Source organism: Diplotaxodon limnothrissa, linkage group LG23, assembly GCF_057381915.1.
Source record: "Diplotaxodon limnothrissa isolate DT_005_m linkage group LG23, D_limnothrissa_male_GT1.1, whole genome shotgun sequence".
NCBI lineage: Eukaryota > Metazoa > Chordata > Actinopteri > Cichliformes > Cichlidae > Diplotaxodon > Diplotaxodon limnothrissa.
In genome coordinates this window covers 20,612,351-20,627,585 of record NC_140617.1, presented here as the reverse complement: position 1 = coordinate 20,627,585, position 15,235 = coordinate 20,612,351, and the positions used below count along the sequence as shown (strand labels likewise).

The window sequence follows — 15,235 nt, the reverse complement described above, 5'->3', positions numbered from 1 at the left end:
GTAGCATCTGTAATGGAATATAAAGAGATTTAAATCTATAGGCTACAGCAAAAGTGTTTTTGTTGATGTTTTTAAACAGTTCACCAGAACATGTGGTCTTCATGTTTGAAACTCTGTATGTGAACATACTGATGCTGTGTAATGTAGGTAAACAAGGGTTTTGCTCTTTTTTTTCTGTGTGAGGCTACAGGTTCTTCTTAAAATCTGCCACAGTCGTATTAACAGTTGCATTTCAATATGGTCTGCATAGCTCTGATTGGGGGGGGGGTGAACTATATGAAAATCACTCTGTGTGCACTGCTGAGAAAAGAATCCCTTTTGTGAAGAGTTGCAGGACAGAGACAAAGTTTTAGCACTACACTCACATCTTTGAGTCGTACACCCATCCCATTTATATTTTTCTGACCTTTCCCCCTGAATCCAGGTAAACACTCAAACCATCACAAATCCCAGTGTTAAATTTACTGCATGCCACAAATATTATTATTAATGTAAAATGTGAAATACATTATAGGTCTGCCATAAAAAGACTTGCTGTGACCATGCCTCTCAGTCACAAAAATGACACTACACCACTTGAAAATTCCAGCCGTAGTTTTTTAATGCCTGAACATGTTTGTTTCTCTGGTGCGGACTGTTAGTAAATCGAGCCGCTGTCTGTTAAAGTGAGCTGATGGATTTCCAGCGTTAAAATCTTTTTGCTCAAACCAGAGGAATCGTCCCATAATGACCACAAGTACAGTCCCACAGCTCTGCAACACCACAAATGGCGCATTACTGTTTCATCATCAGAGGAACTCTCTCTCAGTTATCTGTTTAAAATACGATGAACGTTCACTGAAGCTCTAGTAAAACTAATATCAACTGTGAACGAGTTTGACATAAATTGGGGAGTTGTCGCTCTCTGCTGGTAAAACTTTGAACTACATTCTGATATAAATGACTGGCTTTCATTAAATATGTAGGACGTTCTGCATTTATTTTGCTCCCTGTGAAGCTTTGCTGCTCCCCAAAAACCCAACTTCAGTTCAGAACTTAATCAAGGATGCAGCTCACACAAAACAACAGTAAACTGTCAGACTTCAAAAAATAAATGTTTTAAGCATTGAAGAAACTAAGAGCTTAATCCTTCAAGTTAAAAAAAAATAGGCCTGTGTGTTTGACGTTTAAGTGACAAAAAATTACACCGTAAGACAAACATTGATATATGCGTCAATTTCTCTCCCCAAAAAGATTAAAACTATAAAGTGATCAGATGTTGATTTTGTCGATTCTGATTGGCCTTAAACGCATCTCTGAGTGTTTCCTTCCTCATTGAAGTTTCATTTCACTTTCCTGTATTTCGTATCAGATGATCGTTTCCATATGAAGCTCCGTGTGAAGGTGAGTGAGGCGGTCTGTAATGTTTTCCTGGATCACATCAGCTGTGCGCTGTTTAGTTCCAGCACAACTCTGCCGCTCATAGCTCACAGTGACAGACTCAGAGTGAATGAAGGAGGCCAGCAGGTAAATGTGTCAGCCACAATTTTATCTGTGTGCGCTTCTTTGTATGTGAGCCAAGGAACTTACCTACTTATTAACTATATTTGAATTCCTATTTAAATATTTTCACCGTGAGGATTTGTCTTTTATTTTGAAACTGGCTTTACAAATTTGATCTTCTCCTGGACCTGAAAGTTAACTCAATATTTTTTCTTCACTGCTCTCTTCGAGTAACTTTGAATACTTCTTTTTTTCTGCTTGAGATATTCCCACTGCTACAGTTACTTCAACTCAAAGTACACCTTCCATAATTCAATGATTAAACTATAGACAGGAGCTGCTCCAAATGAACAGTATTTTTACTTTTACTACATTTGTCTGAGAACACTTGTTAAGATGAGAGCAATGCTTTCATTTTGGTGTCTTCCACCACACCTACCTTTAAGGGTTTTTTTTCCTAATTATTAAGAGCTCAACATTTCTGTTTATTGGAGAAATGATATAATCATGTATAGTTGACATTTCATTTGTGTATTTCTACTGATTTCTTCCTAGAACAGAGTGAACATGTAACTGCTCAAAAAATGAACACTTTGAAAACACATCAGATGTCAGTGGGGAAAAAGGACACAGTGGATATTTGTACTGATATTAAATGGGTAATGTGGTCGGAATGAAAAGAGGCCATGTCGTTTGATGGGAATGAAAATAATAAACATAATGAATTCAAAGATGCTCAGAAAACCAAAGTGAAAAATTTTCTGAGTCCATTTTGATGAAATTTAATGGCACCAACCCAAAATGGTATTCAGTCGTCTGTATGGACGTCATGTGCTTGTATGCAAGCCTGACAATGTCTGGGTGTGTTCCTGACAAGAGGGTGGAGGGTGTACAGAGGGATCTTATCACAGATCTGGAGAAGGGCATCACTGACTTTCTCAGCAGTCTGAGGGAAAAACGTGGTGGCATCAGATGGACTCAAACATAATGTCCCAGAGTTGTTCTGTTGGATTTAGGTTAGGCAAGCTTGGGGGCCAGTCAGTGCTGTCAGTTCCTTCATCCTGCAGGAACTGCCTGCATACTCTCGCCACATTTTTCATCAGGAGGTACCCAGGACCCTCTCCACCACTGTCAGGTAGGACATGGGTCTGGGGATTTCATCCTGATACCTAATGGCAGTCAGGGTGTAGTTGCCCAGCCTGTAGAAGTCTGTGTATCCCTCCATCAATTTGTGTCCTCAGACCATCACTGACCCAACACTAAACCGGACATGCTGACATGTTACAGGCAGCATGACGTTCTCCACTGCTTTTTTAGAGCCTTTCACAGCTGTCACACATGCTCAGGGTAACCCTGCTCTCATCTGTAAAAAACACAGGGTGCCAGTGGTGGACCTGCTAATTCTAGTACTCCACAGCAAATGACAATCAGGCTGGTGCTGTGGTGCTGGGGAGTGAGTACGGGGCCCAGTAGAGGATCTCGACCTTCACCACAGGATCTTCGCCTTTGTGAAGTCTGTTTCTAATTGTTCGGTCATTTACACCAGTGGACTCTTGGAGGTTGTTTTGTAAGGCTCTGACAGTGCTCATCCTGTTCCTCCTTGCACAAAAGAACAGATACTGCTGATGGCTCAGGACATTTTATGACCCCGTCCAGCTCTACCAGAGTGACTGTCTCCTGGAATCTCCTTGATGCTCTCGAGACTTTACAGCAAACGTTCTGGTATCACCTCTTGGTGCCAGTAGGGACAATGACCTTAGCCAAAGCAAAACTAATGACAAGACAGACAGAAAAGATGAAGAGGGAAAAATGTTAGTGCCCTCCACCTGTAAAACCATTCCCGCTCCTGCTCTATTAACAGAACGCTTTAATTATTTCTTTGAGTAGTACACATTTATAATGGACTTTATTTGATCCTGCTCCAACATTTTAAAGCTTAATAATAATAATTTGATAATAATGATAATAACTAATAATAATTTGTATGTATTACCATTAAAGGGTCTAGTTTTCTGACTGTCACTGTGTACTCATTGCCCAGCCTGGTGGGTTGTTACTGAGGATTTACACCTGCTACATCTGGCAGTAAAGACTTTTGTTCCATAGGTCAAAAAGAAGTTATTTAATTTTTTATTACATTGAAGCAAAAATATTAAACATATTTAATCTTAATAATATAATGTATATATGTATGTATGTAAGCTTGCATATATCACAGAAGAAACAGCAAAGACTGGGATGAATGCACAAAGCTGACACTGATTTCTCCCGTGTCAGCCTGTTATACTAAAACTCATCCTAGACGTGACGTCACATGGTAAAAATGCAAACCACATTGCAAAGATGCTGCTGGCAGCAGTTTCCTGTCTTCTCTCTTCTCTTTTTTTCTGACAGATACAAATGCAACCAAAGGAAGTGAAACACGTTGCCATGGTAACATGGAAACTTGTCAGTCACCTCCATATATTTCTGCAAATACTGATGTCATTGGTCTAATGTGTAACAACAAAATGTGTGACTTCCTATCCATATGTTCAGGCAAAAGATAAAAGAATTGTTACTTAATATAAAAACACAATTTAGAGAAACACTTGTGAACCTTAGTTTACCATGATTTATACAATTTTAAACTAAAACTCATACATTGGGTAGATAATGTTGTAATCTTCACTCTATACTGCTGGTCCTTTTATCACCCAGCTAAAAAAACCACTCTGAAGTTACAAACACCCTGATGCTCTGCGCGGAGGGAGATCTTTCAACCTAGAAGCAGATCTGAGGGACAGTCCAGCAGGTCCTTACATTTAGACTTGGTGTTTATTTCTAATGGTCATCTACAATATTCAAAACAACTTTCCTAAATGATGATATATGAATATACATAGCACTATATGTGTGTGAGTGTGCGTGTCTGTGTGTAACACCAATGCTCAGGCACCCTATAAACAGGATGTGTGGGGGTATGATGTACTCTCTGCACCTCAGGCTGAAGGGCAACGAACTACTTCTCTCTTTTCTAGCTGTTCCACACATTTCTAGCACCCTCCAACTGTGGCTTCCTATTTCGTTTTATGTCAGGCAGACCCCCACTGTCAATAAATTCTTCTCTCTCTACAGTTACACACACCCAGGCTTATAGCTAAACCAACCTAAAACACACACATTCACAAATCCTGTCCTATTCGTGTGATCTACAGCTGCACCCTGTCATCTAAACAAACTTGAGCCCATTTTATTCTAATCATTGTTTTCTTGTACTCACAATAATTATAATCATCACATATTCAAACAGTAATATCCACTTCTTCACTTTACCTTAAATACTACTGATCCTCTCTGAATTATGGATCATCCAAATTGTTTTAAAATCCTGTTTAGATGTGTTAAACTGAGTGATTATTAATGAACTGAAGCTTCCAGTTACAGTGACTCAGTGTATTTCAGTGTGTGATTCATGGCGTCATCTAGTGGACTGATAGTAGAAGTAGAGCAGCTGATGGCAGCTTCCTCTGCCTCACACTGCTGTCTGACTGCATTCAGCTGACACTGAGATGAAGCAGAAAAGAAGCAGCTGATATTTGGACAGCACACATGATGGAAAGGAGGATTTCAGTTGATGTGCACATGAATGATTTGTGTTTCCTCGGAAGGTGAAGGTAGAAAGTGTGTGTGAGCTGACGTCAATTCAGCAGCATGTATCAGTGTGACGACAGAGAGGAGGGGGTCCCTCCCTCTAAAACCACTCTGTGTGGGGAACATGAGAGCCAGACCAAAGCTCAGAGGTGAGATGACCATCTCTAACTGTCCATGACTCTTCTCCATGTCACACCTCAGCACTCACATCACTGCTCCATCATTATTCACAGGAACCAACCTGGAGCTGAACCCAGCTGTTTATCCTTAAAAAGCAGTGATTCAAAGGAAGTTGTGATTAATTTCAGACAAAAAAGTTCCTTTGGTAAAATGTAAGTTGTTATTGGTATTAACTGATTTGAACTTCAAATACACATTTTAAGGTTTTATGTGCAAGGAAACATTTGCGGAATTTAATAATTTTTCTTCTGTCAGGATTCATCAAAGACCAGACGCACGTGGACATGAATATAAAGATGAATCCAGCAATGTCTCCTTTAAGAGCAATAATTCAAGGAAACAGCCTACTGATTTTAAAGATGAACAGGCTAATTCTGTAAAGTAAGCAGAAGCATGTTGACTTTGTTAAGATATAGAAAACAAATAAATTTTGTTAATTTTTGTTTTGCTGCATTTCACCTAGCTTACTTCATAATTTGTGTTTCTCTTCCGAATGACATTTCGGAAGAACCTGTTGGGCATGCCCACTAAAAACACTCAACATCACCCGTTGATTATTGGTGTTAAACTCATGACCTTTTTCTTTCCAAGCTCCTTAGATCCTGTCTGACATTCTTTTGACCTACACAGCACTATTCACATACTTTTCCTTCCTCCTACTTCATTATGTTTCATATCTACACCTTTGAACAACAGTTTGAATCCACCTCCAACGCCCCTGGCCTTGCTGTCCTTCCACAAACAACAACATTTCTATGTCCCTTCTTTCGCTCAACCAATTTGCTTTGTTTACCAATTGTGGCCCACCATTTAAAGCCCATATTGTTACTTTCCTTCTCTCTCACTGGATTTGAATATGCCTTTCCCTTCTCCTCCTTTTTTGCCTTTAGCCAATACTGGCAGTTTCTACTGTCACCCTGTTAATACGCAGAGTTGTTTGTTAACCCAGGTCCTGACCAGTCCGGTATAGAAATCACATTCTTGATGACCACATGTTTGATTTGGCCTAGATTGGGCTTGGGAGTGCCAATTATACTCCTACCTCTTTAAGAGTGTTCTTGACTTTGTTAAGATTCAGTGTTGTTTTCTTTTGATAATGCTTAAGTGGTGATTGAATTCTTTCTCTTTAAAAATATATATCAGATTATTGATTTGGCCACTCGTAGAATTTTTGTTACCTATATGATAGGTTTATTTTGATTCCTCCATAGCTTGGACCAGGAGAGCTCAGAGGTACCCAGTGGGCAATCTGCACATCTGTGTCAAACACACTTGGAGTCAATATTTATGGTCTGTACATGTATAACCAGTTTTACATATATTTTGTTCACAGTCATCTCCATGCTGCATTTTGCAGACCAGGGCCCTGTTTCAGGAAGCCGGTTTAGTGGAAAAACTGAGTAAGTATACCCTGAGTTAACGAAAACTCTGGGTTTTCGGTTTCACAAAGCGAGTTCAGATGAAGCCTCAGTGAGTCACTATGACGACACACTCCGTGAAGCTAACCTGCCCCCTAGCAGGTTTACTACAACTAACCCTGACTGTCTCCGCCCCTTTGTCGGAAACCTGACAGTAGGAAGTGTCAGACATGGCGTGCCCCTTCCTTGAAGAGCCAGTAGATCGTGAAGCCCAAATTCTCCGCAGAGCTCTCCGCCGGGAGAGAGTGATCAGAGCGCGTTTGGACATTTTATCATTTCCTGATGATTTTCTGTGTGAACGTTACCGTTTCTCAGCACAATCTATAATTTATTTGAATAACATCCTCAGGCCATATATTACGCATGTGACACATCGTGGACATCCTCTCAGTTCTGTACATATTATTTGTATTGCACTTCGGTTTTTTGCAAACGGGAGCTTTCTGTATAATATTGGTGACGCTGAGCACGTTTCCAAGGCTACCGTCTGTCGGGCAGTCAGGAATGTTACAGTTGCACTGAAACGTCTCCTGTACTCGTTTGTGTTCCCCGGTCATAGACCCACAAGATTCATCAAAGAGGGATGCCACAAAATTGCAGGTATCAGGATGACCAAAACTTAATTTATGATGTGGTGCTACTTGGACTACTACTTAAATTTTACATTTATTTTCACGGTTCCCAGGCGTGATTGGCTGTACAGATGGCACTCACATTCCAATCATTGCTCCTTCAGTAAATGAAGGAGACTATGTGAACAGGAAGTCTTTCCACAGCATTAATGTGCAGGTACATAGTTCCCTGTAGCATTTCAAACTAACAAATTATTTCATTATAGTAATGGATGCTAATTTGTGTTCTCTGCACTGTGAAGATCATATGTGATGCTGCCAACATTATCACAAATGTGGAAGCCAAGCGGCCAGGCTCTGTCCATGACTCACAAATATTCCGTGAATGTACACTGAGCACAAAATTTGGACATGGTGAGTTGAGAATACTTTAAAATATATAAAGACCAATTGCTTCAGGGACATTTGAACTGAAGTGTATCCTTCTGTCTTAGGAGAGTTCACTGGCTACTTGCTTGGTGATAGGGGGTATCCATGTTTACCCTATTTGCTTACCCCTTACCCTGACCCTGAACCGGGCCCACAGCAGCGATATAATCTGGCTAATTGCAGGACAAGAGCCAGAATTGAAATGACTATCGGAATGCTTAAGGCCCGGTTCCAGTGCCTGCAAAGACTCAGGGTCACCCCAGAAAGGGCATGTGACATTATTGTGGCATGTGTGATTCTTCACAACATTGCCACAATTAGAGGAGAACACTGTCCTTCTGAACCAAACATCAGCAGTGATCCAAACCATGAACATCCTGACCCTCCCACGGACATACAAGATGGAAGCGCAGTCAGAGACACCATATGTCACAATCATTTCCTTTGACCCATCACCTCAACATGTTGAAAGAAGAATAAACAGATTTTTTGTTCAACTGGCTTTATTGGTCGCCTGTGTTTCCTGTACACAAAGTATTAAAAGATGTAAACCTCATAAAGTGTCTCTGTTGCTTCCTCCTCTGTAACAGCTGTCAATGTTTCTTCATTATTTTCCTGTAGTAAAGAAATAAACAACATTGCTGTTCTACTGTAAACTCATATAATCTGTGGAGTATTACTCACAACTGCATGTTGGTCTGGCTCAACAGGAGGCTGCACCAGATGCAGTACACCACCACCATCAACTGATAGAATATGAGGTTTATACAGGTCACTTAAACTTACAAGGGACCAAATGGCAATTAACAAACATACCAATCACCTTACACTTCATTGTCATTATGCTCTCAAAGACAACCAAGACTGAGGGAAGGCAAAATCAGTAGGAAAATAACTTCACTACAAAATAATCCATTATGGTAAAGAGTTTATCAAATGAATGAGTAGCACTGCAAAGGTGACTGTGAAGAAAGGATGTATGCACATCATGTATTATTTTGAATTTACCCCCTATGTAGGCACTTGTGTCTTGCGGGGTTATTGACTCAGAGGATGTCCCCGCAGAGATGCCTTCGGCCACAGGGCGCCCACTGTTTTGGCTGAGGGCCAACTGCTCAGCCTCTGTGAGTGGTGGTGGTGGAGGACCCCCACCTGTTTTTCGGGCCTCCGCTTTTTTTCTGTTGGCTATAACGGGCCACATTTGAGCAAACAGAGTAAGCAAATATGTACTTGTAATGTGCTCAGATAATTTCAATAAGTGCTTACAGAAAGAAAATTAATGTAGCCTCTAACTGCAATTGATTTACATGGGACAAACAGACCAAGCACTATGGCTCATAATACAATTACACCTCACCTGTTTGGACTATATTTTTATATTTCATTTTTACTTGCTGCCAGGCACGTTTGGGGCCTGTTGGGTTGCACCTGCGCTCACATCACATCACAAAATAAAATGTATAAAATAACAAATAAAATAACATATGATAAAATAACGTGTTAAATGGGTGGAAATCCCTAGATCAATGTTTATATTAACACTCACGCATTGACTCTGTCGGCTATGTTTTGCCATGCATGCTCCCTTTGTTTTGCAGCTGAGGCTGTGTTACTTTTTTTCTGAGAAATTTGCATGTTATCGGCATATGCTGCCATCAGAATTTCGGCCTCAAGCGCTGTGAAATACATTGACCGCGCCTTCTTTCCCTCCGTCTCCATGGTGACTCGCTTAATCTGTGCTCCGCTTATCAGGGCTTTATGTATCCTCGTCCGCGCGCTTCACTTGGGGTTAAAGCAACTCCGCGTTGATTGAACTAATTGTTATCAGCCTTTCTGAAACGGAATATTCCGAGTTGGACAGTTCGGGGTTACTCAACCCTGCGTATCATTTTTAACTCTGAGTTTTCTAAACCGGCTTCCTGAAACAGGGCCCAGTGGATTGTTAGTGTGTACAACATGGATCTAATGTTTGGCTCAATTATTTCAATTTATTGTATCATTCGTGTGGTATTTTGTTCCAGCTCGTGGAGGACAACATCATCTCTTTTGTGAAGAAACAACTGAAGGAGCTACAGAAGGTTTTACATGCAGATTTTCCAGAATACTTAGAAAGTCAGAGCAAGGATGAAGAGATGCTGGAGGCTGAGGTTAAAGAGCAGAGGGAAAACAGCAAAGAGGCTTTTGTGAAGATTACACTGCACTTCCTGAGGAAAATTAAGCAAGAGGAACTTGCTGATAGTCTGCAAAACAGTAAGAGGATTTTTCTCAAGACTGCAGCTGCTGGATAAATGCAACAAATATCTCAAGAGCTAGACAAACATATGTTCACTCTTTAGAGGAATGAGATGTTGACTATATAATAATTCATGTATTTGGGTTATTTATTTTATGTTTTCAGAAATCTTTGCTCGACGTTATCAATATGAACTTAAATCTCACCTAAAAAAGAAATTTGGGTGTGTGTTTGAGGGGATCGCTAAAACAGGAAATCCAACCCTTCTGAATCAGATCTACACAGAGCTCTACATCACAGAGGGAGGGACTGGAAATGTGAATGCCAAACATGAGATCAGACAGATTGAAACAGCATCCAGGAGACTACACAAAAAAGAAACAACAATTAGACAAGAAGACATCTTTAAAGCCCCACCTGGAAGAGATAAACCAATCAGAACAGTCCTGACAAAGGGAGTGGCTGGGATTGGGAAAACAGTCTTAACACAGAAGTTCACGCTAGACTGGGCTGAAAAAAAAGCTAACCAGAACTTTCAGTTCATATTTCCATTTGCATTCAGAGAACTGAATGTCCTTAAAGAGAACAAGTTTAGTTTGGTGGAACTTGTTAATCTCTTCTTTAGTGAAATCAGAGAAGTAAGAATCTGCAGCTTTGAGGACTTCCAGGTTTTGTTTATCTTTGATGGTCTGGATGAGTGCCGACTTCCTCTGGATTTCCACAACACTGAGCTCATAACTGACCCTAGAAAGTCCACCTCAGTGGATGCGCTGCTGATAAACCTCATCAAGGGGAACCTGCTTCCCTCTGCTCAGCTCTGGATAACCACACGACCTGCAGCAGCCAATCAGATCCCTGCTGAGTGTGTGGACATGGTGACAGAGGTCAGGGGGTTCACTGACCCACAGAAGGAGGAGTACTTCAGGAAGAGATCTAGAGATGAGAAGCAGGCCAGCAGGATCATCTCCCACATCAAGACATCACGAAGCCTCCACATCATGTGCCACATCCCAGTCTTCTGCTGGATCACTGCTACAGTTCTGGAGGATGTGCTGAAAACCAGAGAGGGAGGACAGCTGCCAAAGACCTTGACTGATATGTACATCCACTTCCTGGTGGTTCAGACAAAAGTGAAGAAGTTCAAGTATGATGGAGGAGCTGAGACAGATCCACACTGGAGTCCAGAGAGCAGGAAGATGGTTGAGTCTCTGGGAAAACTGGCTTTTGATCAGCTGCAGAAAGACAACCTGATCTTCTATGAATCAGACCTGACAGAGTGTGGCATCGATATCACAGCAGCCTCAGTGTACTCAGGAGTGTTCACACAGCTCTTTAGAGAGGAGAGAGGACTGTACCAGGACAAGGTGTTCTGCTTCATCCATCTGAGTGTTCAGGAGTTTTTGGCTGCTCTTCATGTCCATCTGACCTTCATCAACACTGGAGTCAATCTGCTGGAAGAGGAACAAAACACCTCCAGGAACTTTGAAACAAGACAACATACAGGGTCTCAATTCTATGAGAGTGCTGTCAAAAAGGCCTTACAGAGTCCAAATGGATTACTGGACTTGTTTCTTCGCTTCCTCCTGGGTCTTTCACTGCAGTCCAATCAGAACCTCCTACAAGGTCTTCTGACACAGACAGGAAATGGCTCACAGATCAATCAGGAAACTGTCCAGTACATCAAGAAGAAGCTCAATGAGAATCTGTCTGTAGAGAAAAGCATCAACCTGTTCCACTGTCTAAATGAGCTGAATGATCGTGCCATAGTGGAGAAGATCCAACAGTCTTTGAGTTCAGAACAATTCTCCACAGATGAGCTGTCTCCTGCTCAGTGGTCAGCTCTGGTTTTCATCTTACTGTCGTCAGAAGAAGACCTTGAGGTTTTTGACTTGAAGAAATATTCTGCTTCAGAGGATGCTCTTCTGAGGCTGCTGCCAGTGGTCAAAGCTTCTCAAAAAGCTCTGTAAGTTATAAAGATTTAAAGATTTAAAGATCCTTCTCTCCCTTTAACAGGAATGACAAACACATCTATCACTGCTTAATTTTATATTACTGTATCTTCAGGCTAAATAGCTGTAACCTGTCAGAAAGAAGCTGTGAAGCTCTGTCCTCTGTGCTTAAAATGGAGGACTGTGAATTGACAGCTATAGATCTGAGTAACAACAACCTGCGGGACTCAGGAGTGAAGTTGATATCTGCTGGACTGAAGCATCCACACATTACACTGAAAACTATCAGGTCAGATAATGTATTTTGCAATTTGATGTGAGAAGGTAATTAGTAGATATTTAAAAAGAAAACTTCCCAGACTTTGAATTTGATGTTTGATGTTTTACAGATGTATATTCATGTTTTTTATTATTAAGATTTATAAACTCTGGTGATGAGACAACTTGATGAGACTAACAAACTCATATATACATTTACTGGAAAGAGTTAAGCATTTCATTTTAAGCACTTTATTTATTCAGAGTAGGCCAGTAAAGACTTTGCATGTACAAGAATTATCTTTTATTTTTTGGTGCTTTGTTGTCTTTCCAGACTGAGTGGCTGTGACCTATCACAGAGAAGCTGTGAAATTATATCCTCCATTCTCAGTTCCCAGTTCTGTAGTCTAATTGAGCTGGACTTGAGTAACAATGACCTGGCAAAATCAGGAGTGAAAGTGTTGTCTTCTGGATTAGGAAGTCTTCACTGTAAACTAGAAACACTCAGGTCAGGATTCTACATTTGTTTTTATTACTAATAAACACTTTCGTTAGCTTAATTTTTATGATTGTTAGACAGACGGTTTTTAAGATTTTTCATAAATTTTCTCCTTCTTTCCACCATAATGTATCGTCAAAAATAATTCCGATTTTTACTTGAATTTGGTTAAAGACTAAAAATAGGTTCCAACTTAGTTTAAGTTTAGCATAGATTTATATTTTTTACTTTCATTTTAACTATTCTACTTTTATTTGAACTATTATATTTCATTGTTTATCATTTCATTGACTATGATAAAACATTTAGATTTTAATGTTTCCTCTCAGTGATTTATAGTAACCTAAATGATCATCTGTGTTTTAATTTAGTGCCATCTTCTGGTTAACATTGTAGTTTGTCCACTACACACTAAACCACTATATATATATATATATATATATATATATATATATATATATATATATATATTAGTCTTTCTGCGTAAGTTTCTTTTTAACTGCACTGCTGTTCTGGAAGATTAGCTGTCATGCTTTGTGTCTGCAGGTTGTCAGGTTGTTTGATCACAGACGAAGCTTGTGGTTTTCCCATCTCAGCTCTGAGCTCCACCCCTTCTTATCTGAGGGAGCTGGACCTGAGCTACAATCATCCAGGACAGGAACAAGTAAAGCAGCTGTCTGCTATACTGAAGGATCCATCCTGGGGACTCCACACTCTTAGGTATAGAGAAGTCTTTTGCAGCCACAGCCAGTCTCTGATATAACAGTAATAGATGACAGTTCTTTCTGTCCTTTATTCCCTCTGGTACACTTGCCTCATTGCTCGATGTGTATGATATTTGGACATCAAACATGTATGAGCTCCATCAAAAGAGTTAAACTAACATATTAGTCACGTGAAATAATTAAGCATCAGCATCTAATTAAAATGCATTGCACTGCTATGCTGCTGTTTCTGACCGTTACTGTTGAAACTGTGCTCCCTTAAAAGAATAAGGGAGCACTTATCTTTCACTCATAGTTACTGGTTGGGGGAAGCCATTTATTAAACAACTGTGTTTGCCTGTTTTAAAAATCTTACTGAAGACAGAAAATACCAACATGACCCTAATTCAAAGTTTACATACCCTAGTTCTTAATAAATAAATAACAACATGTGGATGTGTAACCCTCCAAGAAGATGCTTCACACAACCTTCACAGACACGCTGGCTCATGCAGTGTAACGTTGGCCAAATTTGTTTGCTCTAAAGGTGGAGTGCTTCTTTCTAAAAATGCTCATGAAGGATTGTGTGATTGTTTTTTTATTTAGCAACTAAAGTGCCTACAGGCAGCTGTTGTCATGACTGGCACTTTAAAAATATAATTCAGTTGAACTGATATTAATTTAATCACTGCTTAAATCACTTGTTTAGTCTATTTGTTTGTTTTATAAATTATGGACTCATTTATTAAACAAACTATTTTATGAAACAAACAAAAATATATCAGTACTTTGATATAAATAAATTATAATAATTTTAAATCTATAAGGCTGTGCTGAATCTATATGGTGAAGCTGTGCTGCCCATAATATGTACCTTTCAGACCACATCACCGTGAGTTAATTTTGGGGATTTTTTTTTTTTTTTAATACGTTTCACACAAACTGAAGAGTAAAGTAAATAACATGCTTACAACAAAAAAGTCAAAATGTCTGCTCAGCCTGCAATTTTTATAAATATGTTGGACTGTTCCTTTATCAGTGTCTAACAGCATGTGTATGAGAGTGATGTAATGTCCATGTGTGCCTGCTGAAAGAGACTGTGCTGGTCTGACCCCCCTCCTCCTTTCAGGGTGGAGCCTGCTGGAGTACGATGGTTGAGACCAGGTCTGAGGAAGTGTAAGTGTGTTCTTAATGTGATTCATGAAAACAAAGCAGCACACATTCAACCATCTTCAAACTGTCACATCACTCATTCACATCTCTGATGTCAGGAGTCATCATCAAAGTGTCAATCAATGAACAGATGACGGACCAATAACTGCAGCTGTATTGTGTTTGTTCTCTCCATCAGATTCCTGTCAACTCACAATCGACACAAACACAGTACACACAAACCTCCAACTGTCTGACAACAACAGGAAGGTGATGTTTGTGTGGGAGGGTCTTCCATATCCCGATCATCCAGACAGATTTGATTGCATCTGTCCTCAACTGCTGTGCAGAAATGGTCTGACTGGTCGTTGTTACTGGGAGGTCGAGTGGAGAGGAGGAGTTTATATATCAGTGAGTTACAGAACAATCAGAAGGAAGGGGAGGACAGGCTGTGTGTTTGGAAAAAATGATCAGTCCTGGAGCCTGAGCTGCTCTGATTATTGTGGTTACTCTGCGTGGCACAATAAGCAAAAAACATCCATTTCCTCCTCCTCTGTCTCTAAGAGAGTAGCAGTGTATGTGGACTGTCCTGCTGGCACTCTGTCCTTCTACAGAGTCTCTAACACTCTGATCCACCTCCACACCTTCAACACCACATTCACTGAACCTCTTTATCCTGGGTTTACGGTCTCATTTGGTTCTTCAGTGTGTCTGTGTGTAGTTTAG

At 40.2% G+C, this 15,235-nt stretch overlaps 1 protein-coding gene across 2 annotated transcripts in view; it reads left to right on the top strand.

Annotated features, from left to right (window-relative positions):
• Positions 1 to 15,235, top strand: part of LOC146607958 (protein NLRC3-like) — a 34,186-nt gene extending 18,951 nt beyond the window's left edge. Inside the window, exons 1-11 of one of the 2 annotated variants that reach the window (XM_085348467.1) lie at positions 5,176 to 5,264; positions 5,349 to 5,447; positions 5,551 to 5,676; positions 6,507 to 6,585; positions 9,736 to 9,964; positions 10,113 to 11,910; positions 12,012 to 12,185; positions 12,489 to 12,662; positions 13,200 to 13,373; positions 14,487 to 14,533; positions 14,709 to 15,235. In XM_085348467.1, the coding sequence (XP_085204593.1) occupies positions 5,176 to 5,264; positions 5,349 to 5,447; positions 5,551 to 5,676; positions 6,507 to 6,585; positions 9,736 to 9,964; positions 10,113 to 11,910; positions 12,012 to 12,185; positions 12,489 to 12,662; positions 13,200 to 13,373; positions 14,487 to 14,533; positions 14,709 to 15,235 (3,516 nt within the window). Of the gene's footprint in view, positions 1 to 5,175; positions 5,265 to 5,348; positions 5,448 to 5,550; positions 5,677 to 6,506; positions 6,586 to 9,735; positions 9,965 to 10,112; positions 11,911 to 12,011; positions 12,186 to 12,488; positions 12,663 to 13,199; positions 13,374 to 14,486; positions 14,534 to 14,708 lie in introns of those variants that run through there. The other variant, XM_085348466.1, reaches the window with a different exon arrangement.